A 16,430-nucleotide genomic window follows, 5' to 3' on the forward strand; every position below is an offset into this window, starting at 1 on the left:
TTTTGATGGGGTTGTTTGTTTTTTTCTTGTAAATTTGTTTGAGTTCTTTGTAGGTTCTGGATATTAGCCCTTTGTCAGATGAGTAGATTGCAAAAATTTTCTCCCATTCTGTAGGTTGCCTGTTCACTCTGATGGTAGTTCCTTTTGCTGTACAGAAGCTCTTTAGTTTAATTAGATCCCATTTGTCAATTTTGGCTTTTGCTGCCGTTGCTTTTGGTGTTTTAGACATGAAGTCCTTGCCCATGCCTATGTCCTGAATGGTATTACCTAGGTTTTCTTCTAGGGTTTTTATGCTATTAGGTCTAACATTTAAGTCTCCTGTCCATCTTGAATTAATTTTCGTATAAGGAGTAAGGAAAGGATCCAGTTTCAGCTTTCTACTTATGGCTAGCCAATTTTCCCAGCACCATTTATTAAATAGGGAATCCTTTCCCCATTTCTTGTTTTTCTCAGGTTTGTCAAACATCAGATGGCTGTAGATGTGTGGTATTATTTCTGAGGACTCTGTTCTATTCCATTGGTCTATATCTCTGTTTTGGTACCAGTACCATGCTGCTTTGGTTACTGTAGCCTTGTAGTATAGTTTGAAGTCAGGTAGCATGACGCCTCCAGCTTTGTTCTTTTGACTTAGGATTGTCTTGGCAATGCGGGCTCTTTTTTGGTTCCATATGAACTTTAAAGCAGCTTTTTCCAATTCTGTGAAGAAACTCATTGGTAGCTTGATGGGGATGGCATTGAATCTATAAATTACTTTGGGCAGTATGGCCATTTTCACGATATTGATTCTTCCTATCCATGAGCATGGTATGCTCTTCCATTTATTTGTGTCCTCTTTTATTTCACTGAGCAGTGGTTTGTAGTTCTCCTTGAAGAAGTCCTTTACATCCCTTGTAAGTTGGATTCCTAGGTATTTTATTCTCTTTGAAGCAATTGTGAATGGAAGTTCATTCATGATTTGGCTTTCTGTTTGTCTGTTACTGGTATATAAGAATGCTTGTGATTTTTGCACATTAATTTTGTATCCTGAGACTTTGCTGAAGTTGCTTATCAGCTTAAGGAGATTTTGGCCTGAGACAATGGGGTTTTCTAAATATACAATCATGCCATCTACAAACAGGGACAATTTGACTTCTTCTTTTCCTAACTGAATACCCTTTATTTCTTTCTCTTGCCTGATTGTCCTAGCCAGAACTTCCAACATTATTTTGAATAGGAGTGGTGAGAGAGGGCATCACTGTCTTGTGCCAGTTTTCAAAGGGAATTTTTCCAGTTTTTGCCCATTCAGTATGATATTGGCTGTGGGTTTGTCATAAATAGCTCTTATTATTTTGAGATACATTTCATCAACACCGAATTTATTGAGAGTTTTTAGGATGAAGGACTGTTGAATTTTCTCAAAGGCCTTTTCTGCATCTATTGAGATAATCATGTGGTTTTTGTCTTTGGTTCTGTTTATATGCTGGATTACGTTTACTGATTTGCGTATGTTGAACCAGGCTTGCATCCCAGGGATGAAGTCCACTTGATCATGGTGGATAAGCTTTTTGATGTGCTGCTGGATCGGGTTTGCCAGTATTTTATTGAGGATTTTTGCATTGATGTTCATCAGGGATATTGGTCTAAAATTCTCTTTTTTTGTTGTGTCTCTGCCAGGCTTTGGTATCAAGATGGTGTTGGCCTCATAAAATGAGTTAGGGAGGATTCCCTCTTTTACTATTGATTGGAATAGTTTCAGAAGGAATGATACCAGCTCCTCCTTGTACCTCTGGTAGAATTCAGCTGTGAATCCATCTGGTCCTGGACTTATTTTGGTTGGTAGGCTATTAATTATTGCCTCAATCAGAGCCTGAAATTACTTACCTACAATGATTTTCAGAGCCTGAAATTACTTACCTACAATGAATTACTTATCTACAATGAATGGAATATCATTAATTTCAATGAATTAATATTTTTTCATATTTATTTTTAAGAAGAGTTTTTTCAATGCAAGTGTAAATTTGTGGGGTAATAAATTAAAACTACATAATTTTCATAATTATAACTATGAAAATGTAATTTTCAATCATATTTACAAATATTTAATTCATATATAAATGTGTTTTATATTTCTTTCCTGATTTAACCATTTCTATACATTGACTACATATCATCTTGTGCTATTTTGTTGTACAGTACTTAGTCAAAATAGAGAAGCGTTTAGTACTGATCTATTTTGAGCACTGTCAATTTTGAGGGTAAGTCTAGGTCTTGGCTTTTATTTTATGATGATTTGCAGATTTTAGAAAACCTGATTTATTTCTGAGAAAAACAGCTCCTTCATGTAGAGAGGTAAACCGAAAAGTTCCCCAGTGTCATACTTTCCTTTTGGTACTGGGAATATGGTGTTATCTGGGGAACTGAAATAAAATGCAGTGACTTTTATCCCATACTCACAAGTTTCCATCCAAAATCAAGACCACTGAGTAGCTGATAAAACATAATTCTTCTAGCTATTAATATCACCCTTGGTGATACGGAAGACCATTGTTAATAATTGTGTGTTTGTTTTATTACATTCCTTAGATACTGAGTGATTTATTGAATTCAATTCAAATGTTTAATGTCAACCTGCAGCTGCCCCCAAATTGTCCTTTTGGAAAACTATGGGAAAATGTTGAACTTCTATCCTTTTAGTACCCTTTGAAAGAAAAAATCTTACAATGAGGCCATAGCATTACAGTTTTTACCATGTTGACCCAATTAGAGTTATTGTCTAAGTTCCAAATAATTACAGTTTTAACTAGCCAGAGGTAATAGGACAGAGAGCTCTGAATGTCCAAGGAAGGGAGTTATTAGGAAGGGAGTTAATTTGTTGAAAAACAATGCTTGCTTGCATAGGCATAAGTCTGTGTGTGTGTGTACATTATACAAAATAGGCTGTTAATTATATTTAGATTTTTAAACAGTTTGTGATTTATTATTAATAATGTTGAATATTTATGTTTGCTTTCCCAAAATTTAAAATTACTAAGACCTCTCAAACTAATGGAGATATTAGTTAGAATTCGTACTTTATTAGTGGCTTGAAAACTTTATAGCTGAGTTGGGGGTGGTTCATGAATAATTCAGATATCCCAATTGGTTACTTATCTTCCTTATATTAAAATTTTTATGCTTTGATGTTTAAAAATAGCTTTTTACCTTTTGGAGTATGGAAGGGATCTTAAACAAAACTCTTCATTTTCTAGCTGAGGAAACCTAATGCCTAGAGGCAGGAACTCAGGCGGGGGCTTGACAGTAGGGAGTTAAGGACAGAGATGAGTCAGAGCATGAGTACTGTGTCTCCAGTTCAGTCTCATTTCATTGTAACAAAAGCAGATTCTGTGGGCATTGATAAAATAATATCTTTTTAAGGAAGACAAAAGAGTCCTTGAACTTTTATTTTTTAATGAGAAAATATTGATACGGGCATTGTGTTGTGGGGGGCAGAGGAAAGGAGTTGGTTAAAGAGTACAGAAAGGATGAGATAGAGGTATGTGTGGTCTTAGCATGTATGTTAGGAATCATCTGTGACAAGACTGCTAGGGACTGAACTAATTAGGGAAGGTAGGTTCAACACAGCAAATTTGGTTTCTATTTTAAGGAGAAAAAAAAAATCTGTCTGGGGTGTGTGCCTTTCCTTACAGTTAGCCGTGATTAGGGAAAGTCATAGCTTGGAGAACCCTTGGAGTTGAAATGTGGAGAACCCTTGGAGGTGAAATGTGGTTTTCCTCAAGGGAAGAGCACCAGCTGCACCACGATTTTAGCAACTGTCCCCAATCTCCCACCCCTCACAGACTCACTCACTGATTCCCAGAGCAAGACTGATGATGAAAACAAAGCCTCCATTTCTGGCCAAAAAAGACCAAGCTCTCACTTCACTCTCTACCCTGCCTTCATCTGCCCCAATTTACTCCCCTACTAAAGAGGTAATTTAATGGGCAATCAGTTTAAATGGTATCTAAGGAAATAATTTTGAAGGAGAGCTGTATTAAAATTGAGGGAAGATAAATGTTTTCATAATGAAGTAATTAGCATGATGATTCAATGATACTGGGTGACTATAAAGCTAGTACAAATAGATTCTACCCTTGCACGCTATTTCCACAGTTGTTCTGTCAATAATAGATAAGGCAAGTGACCGCGTCTGACAAATGAAAGCCATCTGCAAATGGCACAAATCATTTCTTTCAGCACTACTGAAAGGCAAACCCTTGGAGCTAGTCACCTTTTAATCTGTGGATATGCTAGCAAGTGGCAAATGACCATTCTATTGGGAACTACTTCCCAACTGAAAAATACCACGGTGCTGCTTCTTTAATTAACAGCCTTTTCACATTACTAGCACATTAAAGCCATCCCAAAGAACACCCGTGCTTATATAATCAATGTCACAGCGTCTCTGCCTAAACGAATAATAAATGTTCCTGCTCTACACTAAGTGAAAACCTATTCTCCAAGACTTTCACCTTCATAAAGATGGGCTCATAAAAATCAAAAAAGGAAAAATTGGAATGTGGTCTCATGAGGATAAAAAGGCTAGTGTTAATAATTAACAAGGAGAGTGAAGTGGAGTCAAATTAGCCATAATAGAGCCCAGAGTGACTGGCAAAGTCACCTCTCATTATCAAAAAACTCATTAAGAAATGAAGAGGTGGAAATCCCGCTGGGTTATTCTCACACTTAGGCTGTATCAGAGATTATTTTTCAGATTTCTTTCAAATGAAGGACTGTTAGGTCACCATATTGTATATTAGGTTAATCTTCAAGCTTTGAAATATGGAAGGCTGACACCTGCGTGTTATTCTATTTCAAGTGCTTAAATGAGCTATGCATCTGAAATTCACGAATTGGTGTTTATAGATATATCTGGATATACATATACCAGGGACAATGCAGAAAGGGTATAACATCTAGATTACAGCAAAGCTGTGTGTGCCAGCTTAGTTTTATAAGTATGCACTTTACAAATGATGAAATAACGGCCAAAATGTGAGAATATATTTAACTCTAATCCCCAGAGTTGACTGAATTCAAAATGCTGTGTCAGAATTTGTTTTACTGACCAGTATGGTAAAGGAAATATAAAAGCAAGGAGTCACTACCTTTTTCCCCTCAGTTGAATTCCACAGTACTGTTCTAATTTCTTTTTTTGTTTTTGTTTTGTTTTGTTTTGTTTTTTGAGACAGAATTTCGCTCTTATTGCCCAGGCTGGAGTGCAATGGCGTGCTCTTGGCTCACTGCAACCTCCGCCTCCCAGATTCAAGTGATTCTGCTGCCTCAGCATCCCAAGTAGCTGGGATTACAGGCATGTGCCACCACACCCAGCTAATTTTTATATTTTTAGTAGAGGTGGGATTTCTCCATGTAGGTCTGGCAGGTCTCGAACTCCTAACCTCAGGTGATCTGCCCGCCTTGGCCTCCCAAAGTGCTGGCATTACAGGCGTGAGCTACCACGCCCGACCTGTTCTAGTGTCTTTACTTCTTGTAGACTTTTTAAAAATTTAAATCTGCTTTTTATATTTTCAGAGGGGTTAGTGGCTTAAAGATAATAACCTACTCTAAAATGCCAGTGGGTTTTTTGTAACAGATTAACCAGAACACCTGTAACTTCTGAAAACCGTGGGCATCAGGAAACCCACCCTTGAGAGAGTTATTGATCATGATATAGCTGTACTCAATCATTCCCACTGATGGGGCAAGTATTGTGGGACATTAACTCAAAGATTAGAAGGCTGTGCATAGCTTGAGTAAAATTACAGACTTTTCTATTTGCCTTTAATATTACATAATCTCATTAAAAAAAATGTGAGGACTGCTGGACCATAAGACTTGTTTATCTTTGCCTTATTAGCTTTGGTTAAGGTTTATATTGACTTTTCTGAATTAATCTCACACAAAACAAGTGCTTAATGCCTGCAATTTACAGATCCTAGGCCTCTTGCAAATACATAGATAAATAAGAAATGATTCCTCCCCTTGAAAAGCATAAAATCTAGTGGAGGATATGCACACATATACACAGATAACTTGATGCAGTAGAGTGTAGAAGTATAACTCAAATTATGTATACCATCCTATGAAATTTTTTCATTATAGTTTTAAACTTGGGTTTGTTGCCCAAAAAGTAAGAAACTTTTAACAGCTGTGTTCTATCACTTCTTGTCACTTTCTCTCCCTAGATAGACGTATATGTGTATGAATATATATTAGCAAGTGCCACCAGGGAAAAGGAAGAGCTGGGTATGGTTTCAGGGGTTATTATGCTTGTTAATATATACATTAATATTACCAAACTATAAAATTACTTATCAAATTTTTAATTAAAAGAACAATAGAATCCAATGTGTTTCCTAGTCTACTTAAATCGGATGCTCTTGGAGTTTCCGTTAGGAGGTAGATTATTATTTATATTTATTCAATAATCAGACATTTATTGAGTGACTACTTAATGTGCCAGATTCTTAGCTGGGTGCTATTCCTAGATCTCAGGGAGGGATAAAGGTGTTGGGGGTGGGTTGAGGGGAGAGAGAGAGAGAGAGAGAGAAAGTAGGTGAGTGTTTTCCTTTTACATAATACTGTTCTAGACTGCAGTTCTCCTGGCTTTTCTCCTGAAGCCCATATTCATATTTCCTGTTTCTGTGGTGGGGGTCTTCATTATATGCATTTGTCAACATGAAGAGTGACTTATTAATTTTCTTAGTCTACTGTGCTTGCTTTGCTTAGAGTTGATACAATTCATAGTCTCTTAAATAATTGTTTTATGGCAAAGTCTGTTGATTTTATTGTGGTTGGTATTGTCTGTTTGTTTTGCTGGTCATGAATTACCCATTTCCTTCTGAAATGCCTAATTCGAAGTTTAAGGAGAAAAATCATTCTTTCTGGTAATCCACTAAAGCTGGCTAATTGGAAGAGGATGAGCACTATAAAATTAGATTATATGGGTTCAAGAGTCAGCAGCATATTTTTACCCTAAGAACAATATATGAATTATTTTATTTGCTTATTCTTTATTTTACCCAGTGATTACTGTCTCAGTAATTGTTACTAATTGGATCATAGTTTAAATTTAAATTCTCTGTTGAAATCTTACTACTAAAAGCCTATGACAAGTACTTTTATAAGTGAAAGACTTTTTAGTATGAAAATAATCAACACTAATTTATTATCGGGGATTTTCAAAATAATTGAGCATATTGCATCCTGGGTTTAGCTTATATTTAAGCCATTTGTTTTCTTTTTGCCATTTCTAATTGTACCATAGGGCTCGATGTCATTGATGCCTCATTATTTTCTAACAAGGTGATATTTGGAAACATGGAATCTTTTGGGGAAAAAAGTTTTTTTTTATCTGAAAAGTAGGTGCTGCTTTTCCCCTTAGATGGTAATTACTTTTTGAGACTCATTCTGAGTAGCTCTTTTCACTCCCACATACTTGGGTATGGTGTCAGAAGTGCTCTCGGATGAGGCCGCATTAAGAACTTGCCTCTTCCAATGAACTGTTGTAATGGGTGCTTTGTAAAGGCTTGATTTGGACAGGTGACAGCCCCAAATCATAACCTATCCTTATTAAACCATATGGAGAAGATAGAAGCACTTACTCTGATGCCTCGGGCTACATATTAAGAGGGGCTTTTGACAGTGTCTGATAGGAGTGGAATGCAAGCTGCCATATGGACAACTAAGGAAGGAGCATACATTTACATAGACAAGTGTAGTGTAGTGTGTGTTTCTGTAGCTTGTCTTTGGAAACCAAATATTCTCTTTCCTTTCTTTCCCCCTCTTTGTGTATTTCTCTTTATTTCTCCTTTCTTCCCTCCCCTACCCCTCCTCTCCCTCTCCCCCTCCCCTCTATCATTTTCTCTTTGTCTGTCTCCCCCATTTCTCCCCTACTCCCTCCTTCCCCTTTCTGTCTAATTACCAAAGAAATAATACTGCCAATTTTCTAAAACTTTCAAATGTGGGTTTATAATTTGATTTTTTTTCAAATAAAAAAGAACGTTTTGCTGAATTCTGAGCAAACTTTTGGCTAGAATTTAAGATTTTTTTGTAGTTCATAGGAAATATAGGTAATCTTCATTTTCTTTAAATCCTGCAGGATATTTGCTATCAAGAGTCATAACTGACCAGAGAAAATCCTTTCTTTGCCACATTCATTAAAATAAGAAACATAAAATAACCAACTTTCATATTCATTAGAATTTTTAGCAGTCTGATCTTGTACATATGGGTTAAAAATAGAACTTATAGCCATATTATTTAATGCTATATATTTTATACAAAGTATGAGGGGTATATACAGGCCTCAGTAGGTTTTATAGGTGTCATTTAATACAATCTTCTGAATAATAATGTAGTAATCTTAGTATTCAAGTATTCATTCATCCAACAAACATTTGATTACTTGCTCTGAGCCAGGGACTTTTCTGGAACTTAGAATACAGATATAGTTCCTGCCTTGAGAACCTTAAATCCTTGTAGGCAGCGAGAAATATGTCAGCGAGAAATATGTCAGCAAGAGAAGATCACTTTTATAACAAAAACCACAGTGGAAACCTGTCCAGGGTAGAAAGTAAACAAGAGAAGCCAGTAATTGGGCAAGGGGACAGCAGAATGAAGCATTTCTAGAAAAGATTTGAGGAGCAAGTGTATACTGAATCATGAAAATCATTATGACTGTACCGCAGGAAATGAAAGGTAAGGCAACAGAAATGAGCTGGAGAAGTAACTTGAAGACAGATCTTGGAAAGCTTTCATACCATGCTCAGGCTTTTGAAGCTTGTCATAATGATCCACTAAAGGATTATAATCTTTAGAGGTGACCTTCTTAGTTTTATATTTCAGCAAGCCCCTCTGCTTATGATTTTGAGAAGATGGATTGGCAGAGGAAATATCAGGATCCTAAAGACTAGTTAGGTTACTATTGCATTAATCAAGACAGGAGATGAGAGGGCTGGACTAGTGCAACAGCAGTAGTGATGAAGAGAGCACAGTAACTTACTGAAAGATACTAAGAATATAAAATACACCAGTCTTGATGACTAATTGGTTGTCAGAGTGAGGAATGGTAGTTTTATAGAGGTTAACATGGAGTTTTTATATCAAATCCTGGTTCTATTAATGACAAAATAATCTTAGACAAGTATCCTAAACTCTCTATGACTCAGTTAGCTTATTGATAAGTTTAAAAAAATAGTTTCAGCCAGGCGTGGTAGCTCACACCTGTAATCCCAGCACTTTGGGAAGCCAAAGCAGGTGGATCACATGAGGTCAGAAGTTTGAGACCAGCCTGACCAGCAAGGAGAAACCCTGTCTCTACTAAAAATACAAAAATTAGCTGGGCACGGTGGCACACATCTGTAATCCCAGCTACTCAGGAGGCTGAGGCAGGAGAATCACTTAAACCCAGGAGACAGAGGTTGTGGTGAGCCAAGGTCGTGCCATTGCACTCCAGCCTGGGCTGCAAGAGTGAGACTCCATCTCAATAAATAAATAAATAAATAAATAAATAGTTCCTCCCTCGTAGAGTTTCTGTGATGATTAAATGAGATAAGGCACAGATAGGACTTCACATAGTGCTTGCTACTCCAAATATGCTAGGGATGAGGAGGAGGAAGAAGAGAATGAGAGTTCTTAAGTAGAGACCCAATAAATGCAGATATCAGTATATTTTTCAGATTTGCATACTACAGCGAATTAGATGGTTTGAATGAGAATATTTTATCCTTAAAGTTTAGCATGCTTATTTAGGTGACATTTGATGAAAGTAACTGAATTTTTTGAGCTGTAGTACCTTCTAGCTTGATGATTGAATCTCCAGGAATAAATAAAGGTTCTTTCAGTGTGCTAATGAAAACATCATTAAGATAACATTAGTCTCCTAAATAAGACACCTATCATTAAGTAGGATTATCGTTCACAATTTAATGGGAAATATTTTAGCATATAGCTGAGCTGGGAAAAGATTATTTATCCACAAAAAAATACTAACCCATATCAATTAGAGGTAGAAAAAAATCTATTGTATTTCCTTCTGTGTTTAGAATTACTTCCCATACCAATTTATGTACCTGTAGTTGTCCAGCCTCTGACAAATTTCAGAAACTCATAAAGTAACATATTGAAGACATCTTCATATACATGCCACAGTGATAAACATCATATCCTTTGACCAAGATCTAAAACACTATTAGGTTTTTGGGATATTTTTGCCCTGAGGAAGATAATGTAGGAGATTGTCATAGTGAGTGTTTTATAAGACACTGCTATTGGAGTTGCTAGTAATTAGATTTAGTAATAATACACATATATAGCTATTCAGATCCATAAAAGTGGATGAGATTACTAACTTTTCCCCAGCTTCTACCTCTTCACCCTAGTCAAAGCCACTATCATCCTTTACCTAATCTATTGCAGTAAACAACTGAGTACTAACCTTTTTCTCTGTTTTCACCCCTGGCTACCTAGTCCATTTTCCACACAGCAGCCAGAGAGATCATATCATGTCACTCCTCTGCATAATCATAAGCATCGTCAAGCTTCCCATCACAGCCACTACGAGCAACAATCCTTACTCAGTCCTAGGATCTAGACCCTGCTATGGGCTGCCCGTCCCCCTCCCTCAGTCTATTGCAGTTACTCTGGCCTTTCATCTCTCTGCAAAGACCCAAGCTTATTCTTCCCCAAAACTTGTTTGCTAGCTGTTCCCTCTACCTGGAAACCATCCCTTTAAGTCTTCCATGGAAGGTTCTTCTGTCACTTAGATTCAACTAAAATACCATCTCTTTAGGAATATGTTTCCTGACCACACAGTATATTTTTAAATCAGCACATTTTTGCTTTGAGGGCCACAATGGGGCTTAGGGCATGTTCTTTGAGAAATATTTACAATTCATAGTATTGTCATCTAAAATAAATTCTTTATTAAATATTACTTAGCATTACTTACTGTTTTCCTATAGATGCTCTGTTTTTTCATGGTGCAACTTAGGCACATACTCACCTATATTTTAATAAAATTGTATCATCTGCATAGAAAACATTCATCACCTGAAAAAGGTGAGTGTACCTTGCCCAGCAGCCTTGTAGCACAAATTCTAGGACTTTTGTCACTACTTTAGGTAGGATGTTCCATACTACCATTTATTAAAGACAAATGGAAAACTGAAAAATCCATGTGATATGCTGACTGTTTTTAAATACAGATATGCAAAATTGAATGACTAAAAAGAAAAATCCACAAATAACTATAATGTTCATGAATCAAAATAGATATTCCCAAACCCACAGACATCCTCCTGAGTGAACAAGAATAGCGTTTACAAGTAATCAAGCTTACCTCATAGAATTGAGCAGATTTAGCTCCTTTGTGATACACAGCATAGCACACAGGTTGTAACTCTGCTTAATTGCTGTATTTACATGTGTCGGGACCTTCAGGGGAGCTGGCAGCTCCCTTGAATTTCCAGCGAGTGGTCATGTGCCTATGTGTTAAACCTCTTAGAAAATAAAAACATACCACCTGCCAGGAGAATTTTAGAGAGATATTATCTATCTGTGTTTTGACAGTCATATATAGAAGGCTAATTATACTTTTTGATCAGTTTCCATGATCTGATATTCAATATGGGGGATATGATCTACTCTCATCTGCATTTTATCAGTTCTTCTATGTCAGACTCTCTCAGGAAATGTGTTTTTTTTTTTTTTTTTTTTTTTGGCCCATATTTTCCAAATGTCTGATATTATCCCTCTGACAAACACTTGTTTCTGCTTGGCTATTTCAGCACTTCTGTGTAATGGAAAATTTCACAAACACTTGCAAGAAATCTTTGTACCCTTGGTTGTCCGCTACGTGGATCTCATGGAGTCCTCCATCGCCCAGTCAATTCACAGAGGTTTTGAGCAGGAGACATGGCAACCTGTCAAGTAGGTATCTTACCTAGTGTCTGTAGAGCACCTGCCTCTTCAACCTTGACCTTATGATTTTACACATGGCCATCTGTAGTTATCGCTTATGGTGGTCCCTTCCCACGTTGTTTGTTTCTTTACAGGAATATCGCCAACAGTCTTCCCAATGTAGCTCTTCCAAAAGTTCCAAGTCTGCCTCTTAATCTTCCACAGATTCCTAACATTTCTACTCCTTCGTGGATGCCTTCTTTATATGAGTCCACGTGTGTATTCCTCACTTATTTCCTGGTGGTGTGTTAGCTGGTGCATGGCCTGGGCTGTGTTCTGCGCAGATATGTTTAGACTGCATGGCATTTATCATCGTTGGTTGAGGAATACTGCTTTTTTTGTTTTGAGTTTTTTAAGCTAGTAAGCTAAGCTTAGCATATCTGTAATGAATGATGTCGATTAAAAAGAAAAAACACACTAGTTTAATGTAGTTCATATGTAATATGTGGGACAGGAATCATTTGGTGACATTCTACCCTAAGTAAATCATTTGGTGACATGGTACCCTAAGTAAAATAACCAGAGTTCTCCTTAAGTATACAAGGCATTTTGAGGATTCTTAGCTCCAGCTTTATTACTGACCAGATGACTCACCTTGTGCAACTAGAAAACCTCTGGAAGAATGGTTTCAAGAATATAATCTTTTTCTATTTTTATCTTCATCTCAACTTCTAAAAAACAGTACTGCATCATGCAGGGAAGGGGTTGTCCTTTCATTGCCAAAACCAGGAAGTTCTTTTGTTCTTTTATTATGCAGTTGGTACATCTTGGTATTTTTAAATAGTCTTTATATCATCAAAAACCATATTAACTTCACATCGGGATGAGCTTGCCTATTGCAGAATCAGCAACTAAGAAACACTGAAGTGAACAGGAATGGGCTTTTAAATTGATCAGGTCTGAATTTAGATCTTAGCTTATTAATTGTAAGTCTTTCTTAGCCTGAGCTTTTTCCTCAACTCTAAAACAATTATGACACCTAATTGAAAGATGATGTTTTTGTGATGATTCTTTTTTTAAAAAAAACTGTATTGAGGCACATCCTAGGCTCTCAATAAATTATTAGTACTATTGGTATATCCTAGGCACCCAGTAAATGATGATTACTACTACTCTACATTGTTATTTTTGTTATTATTACTATCATCGGGCATCGCCATTATAATTTATAATGGTATAGCTTTTAAAACTATGCCTCACAGCGATCAGAACCAAGTAATAGTCCTAGTTTACAAATGGGAAAACTTGGCAGTTAGCTGCTTTGCCCAAGATCTCATATGAAATCAACTAGAAAGAATAATCATGAAAGGAAGAAAAATAGCTTCCATTTATTGAGAATTTACTATGTTTCCAGTACATTGCCAAGTTATTTATCTCATTTAATCTTTATAACAACCTCATGTCATTATCCCCATTTTACAGTTAAGGAAACTAAGTCATAAAGAAACTAAGAAACAAAACTTACCCAGTATCTCACAGCAAGTAAGTGACAGAGGCAAAATTTGAACCCAGGTTTGTTTGACTACAAATTCCTCACTCCTATCATTAATTTGTTCTGCTCTCACAGAACATTGTGTTTAAGAACTTGCTATTTTTCTACCTGTCTCACCACCAACTGCAAATCCACACCCAGTCAGGTATGCACACAATCAAGAAAAGAGATAGGAAAAGACCAAGAAAGAGAATAACTTGCAAAATATGGCAGTATTTCTCCAAGTTAAACATCATAACTACATTCATAATACTCACTAGGATATTATGTTACATGTGAATTTTTTTTCTTACAGACAAATGCTTTTGGCCATTAGAGTGTGTAAAGTGATGTCTGTGTGTGCTCAGAAAATTACGTACAAAGTATAATAAACCTAAGTGAATGATTTTTTGTTCTTTTTTACACTGTTTTATAATGTAACTCATTTTCTTCCTAATTTCTCATCTATTTAACACTTGATTTTAGGCAAGAACGCTATCATGGGCATTATCCTGTGAAATTTAGTTTTTTGTTAGTACTCTTTTATTAACTTTGGGATTTTTATGAACTCCGAATCCCTTATTGAGGACTCTTTTTTAAAGTGTGTTAATCTCAGGACAGAAATAATGACAAGTTGGGGCTTTGTAAGTAAAGTGATCGTGCTTTCACCATTCTGGGGAAATTGAAAAATGTTTTTTACAAGTTGATCACCATTATCTTTACCTACCAAGGTTATCAACATTAGGTTCTTTGTCAGAGTGTCCAGAATTACTCATAATGTTATGATGTTATTGCCCTTTGTTTTTTGAAGTTTGAAACATAACAAGAAACATTTATATTTAACATAAAGAATTAAAAATACAACTACTGATTAAATACGAAGAATATAAAAGTAACCATGGTTTTGAAGATACATCCCTGCCTACTAATGCATAAATCATGCAAGGATTGCTCATCCACGTATCTATCTGTATAGATAGATTTATTTTTTTTTTCTCTAGAAATGAATGCCAGTAAGTTAAGTTTCCTGCTGGCATTTTTGGGAAATTATCTCAGAGTCTATTATTCACATTTGAATTCTTTAATCTGTTAATAATATCTTTAGGAATAGGTCACTGATTAGAAATAATTTTAAAATGAAAAAGCTCTGAATAAATTGCAGGTTATATGTACTAACTCCAGAGAAAGCCTACTCACATTTTTTCATATACCTGTCTAATTACAACAAACACTTGTTTTCTTAATTACATTCCCAATTAAACACATTTAGTGTCAAGAATCTTACTATAGAATCAAACAGAAGAAAAATATAACCATATTCTCTATAAAGGTTGTCGTATATTATTAGAAAACCTATTTTTAGTAGAATTCTGCCTTTACCAATAGATATTTTGTTTTATGATGTTTTTTCTTGTCATTGTGTTGTTAAAGACTATATACATTTCAAATAATTACATTTCTTCAAAGTAAAAAGATTATAAGAAGTAGATTTGCTTCTTTGCCAATTGTATTCAGTTATTGTTAAGACTTAGTTCCTCTAATCTACCAAACTGTACACTGTGGATGTGAAAGGAGATTTTGTTTGGTCTTTTTTTCTCTTAGTTGTATTATATATGGCAAAAGGAGAAATAAAGGTAGTGTTTTTTCAACACTTTCACTGTAGAATCAGCATGGTGTTGTCTGGTTCTCTTATTTAATGGTGCATTTGAGGCACTGAATATTAAGGTGAAGATATTTAAGTGAATAAAGTGCTATGGGAGTGTTCACTGCTTTGCTGTGATTGGTCCCTAGAGAACTTAAATCTGAGGGCATTTTGGCTAGACAAGGAGATCAGGAGGAATTACTGGCAGAATGAGAAGAGAAAAGCAATGGAGGTTTGTCATAGAGCTTTGATGCTGAGGCCAGGGTGGAGGGCAGAAATAAGTTTTTCATTAGTCAAGAGCAAGAGGTGACTTTTTTTTCTAAGCTAGCTCATTAAGATATATTTAGCTAAATAATGTGGTGCTTTAAACAATTTATTTTTTTTTAATTTTACTTTAAGTTCTGGGATACATGCACAGAATGTGCAGGTTTGTTGCATAGGTATTTTCCACTGCGATGTTGTAATAAATGAGTTTATTTCTTTAATTTTCTTTTGTAGACTAGAAATACAAATTTGAAGTTAGTATATGTGAAGCAATTGTTGGAAAGCTGAGAACAAATGAATCATACAGCAGCTTTATTTTTGGCTTTTGCTTTTATGCTTTTTATAGTTAAATTTCAATATGTTTTGATATAGGAATATTTTACTTTCAAAACATTTGTTTCTGTATTAGCCTGTGTACTTGCATAATGGAAAGTAATAGCATGACCCTTTGCCAAAATATTATACGAGTTACCTTCTTACATGGGCTGATAGCACAGTCCTCTAGAGTAATTTCACCATAGTAGTGAATGCTTAGCAAATCTTGACTCCACAGTTAGGTATAAAGAACTGAAATGCATTGTTTTTCTCCATCTTCAGAGCACCCTGAATGTCATTCCTCTGTTAGACCACACGTTGCACTAAGTTGGCTAAGTTGGGTTTTAATAAGCCAGAAAAGGCAAAAAATGAAAATAAAAGATTGCTTCCCTACCTAGCCCATTTTATTTCCAGTACCTATTTCACCTTTACCTATAATTGAGAAATTTAGGGACCCTATATTCTATACACATGTAGATAGACAGAAACCACCATGGTGACAGAGGCACATATGCATGAATAATGGCAAAGGTACTGGTTGCTAACGTAAGAATTTTCCTGCATAAAACATAATTTTGGAGATTTGCAAGAATCTTTATCCTAGTGAACAGTTACAATGTTTGTTCTTATGTACACAATATAATTTCCTTAGTAAAGTACACGTATCCATTTTACCTCTTTGTATGAAACCCTACCACCATATTTTTTTTGTTGTTTTCGTTTTGTTTTGCTTTTTTTGAGACGGAGTCTTACTCTGTC

The 16,430-nt window shown here is 35.7% G+C and overlaps 1 protein-coding gene across 22 annotated transcripts in view; it reads left to right on the forward strand.

Annotated features, from left to right (window-relative positions):
• The window catches only part of CADPS2 (calcium dependent secretion activator 2), a 578,042-nt gene that overhangs the window by 478,673 nt on the left and 82,939 nt on the right, over positions 1-16,430 (forward strand). For 11 of the 22 annotated variants that reach the window (XM_033192372.1, XM_033192376.1, XM_033192366.1 and 8 more), the window contains 2 exons: positions 11,808-11,949; positions 12,075-12,194. In XM_033192372.1, the coding sequence (XP_033048263.1) occupies positions 11,808-11,949; positions 12,075-12,194 (262 nt within the window). The remainder of the gene's footprint in view (positions 1-11,807; positions 11,950-12,074; positions 12,195-16,430) is intronic. The other 11 variants (XM_033192385.1, XM_033192378.1, XM_033192381.1 and 8 more) reach the window with 1 other exon arrangement.

This window comes from Trachypithecus francoisi, unplaced genomic scaffold, assembly GCF_009764315.1.
Source record: "Trachypithecus francoisi isolate TF-2019V2 unplaced genomic scaffold, Tfra_2.0 Lachesis_group4, whole genome shotgun sequence".
NCBI lineage: Eukaryota > Metazoa > Chordata > Mammalia > Primates > Cercopithecidae > Trachypithecus > Trachypithecus francoisi.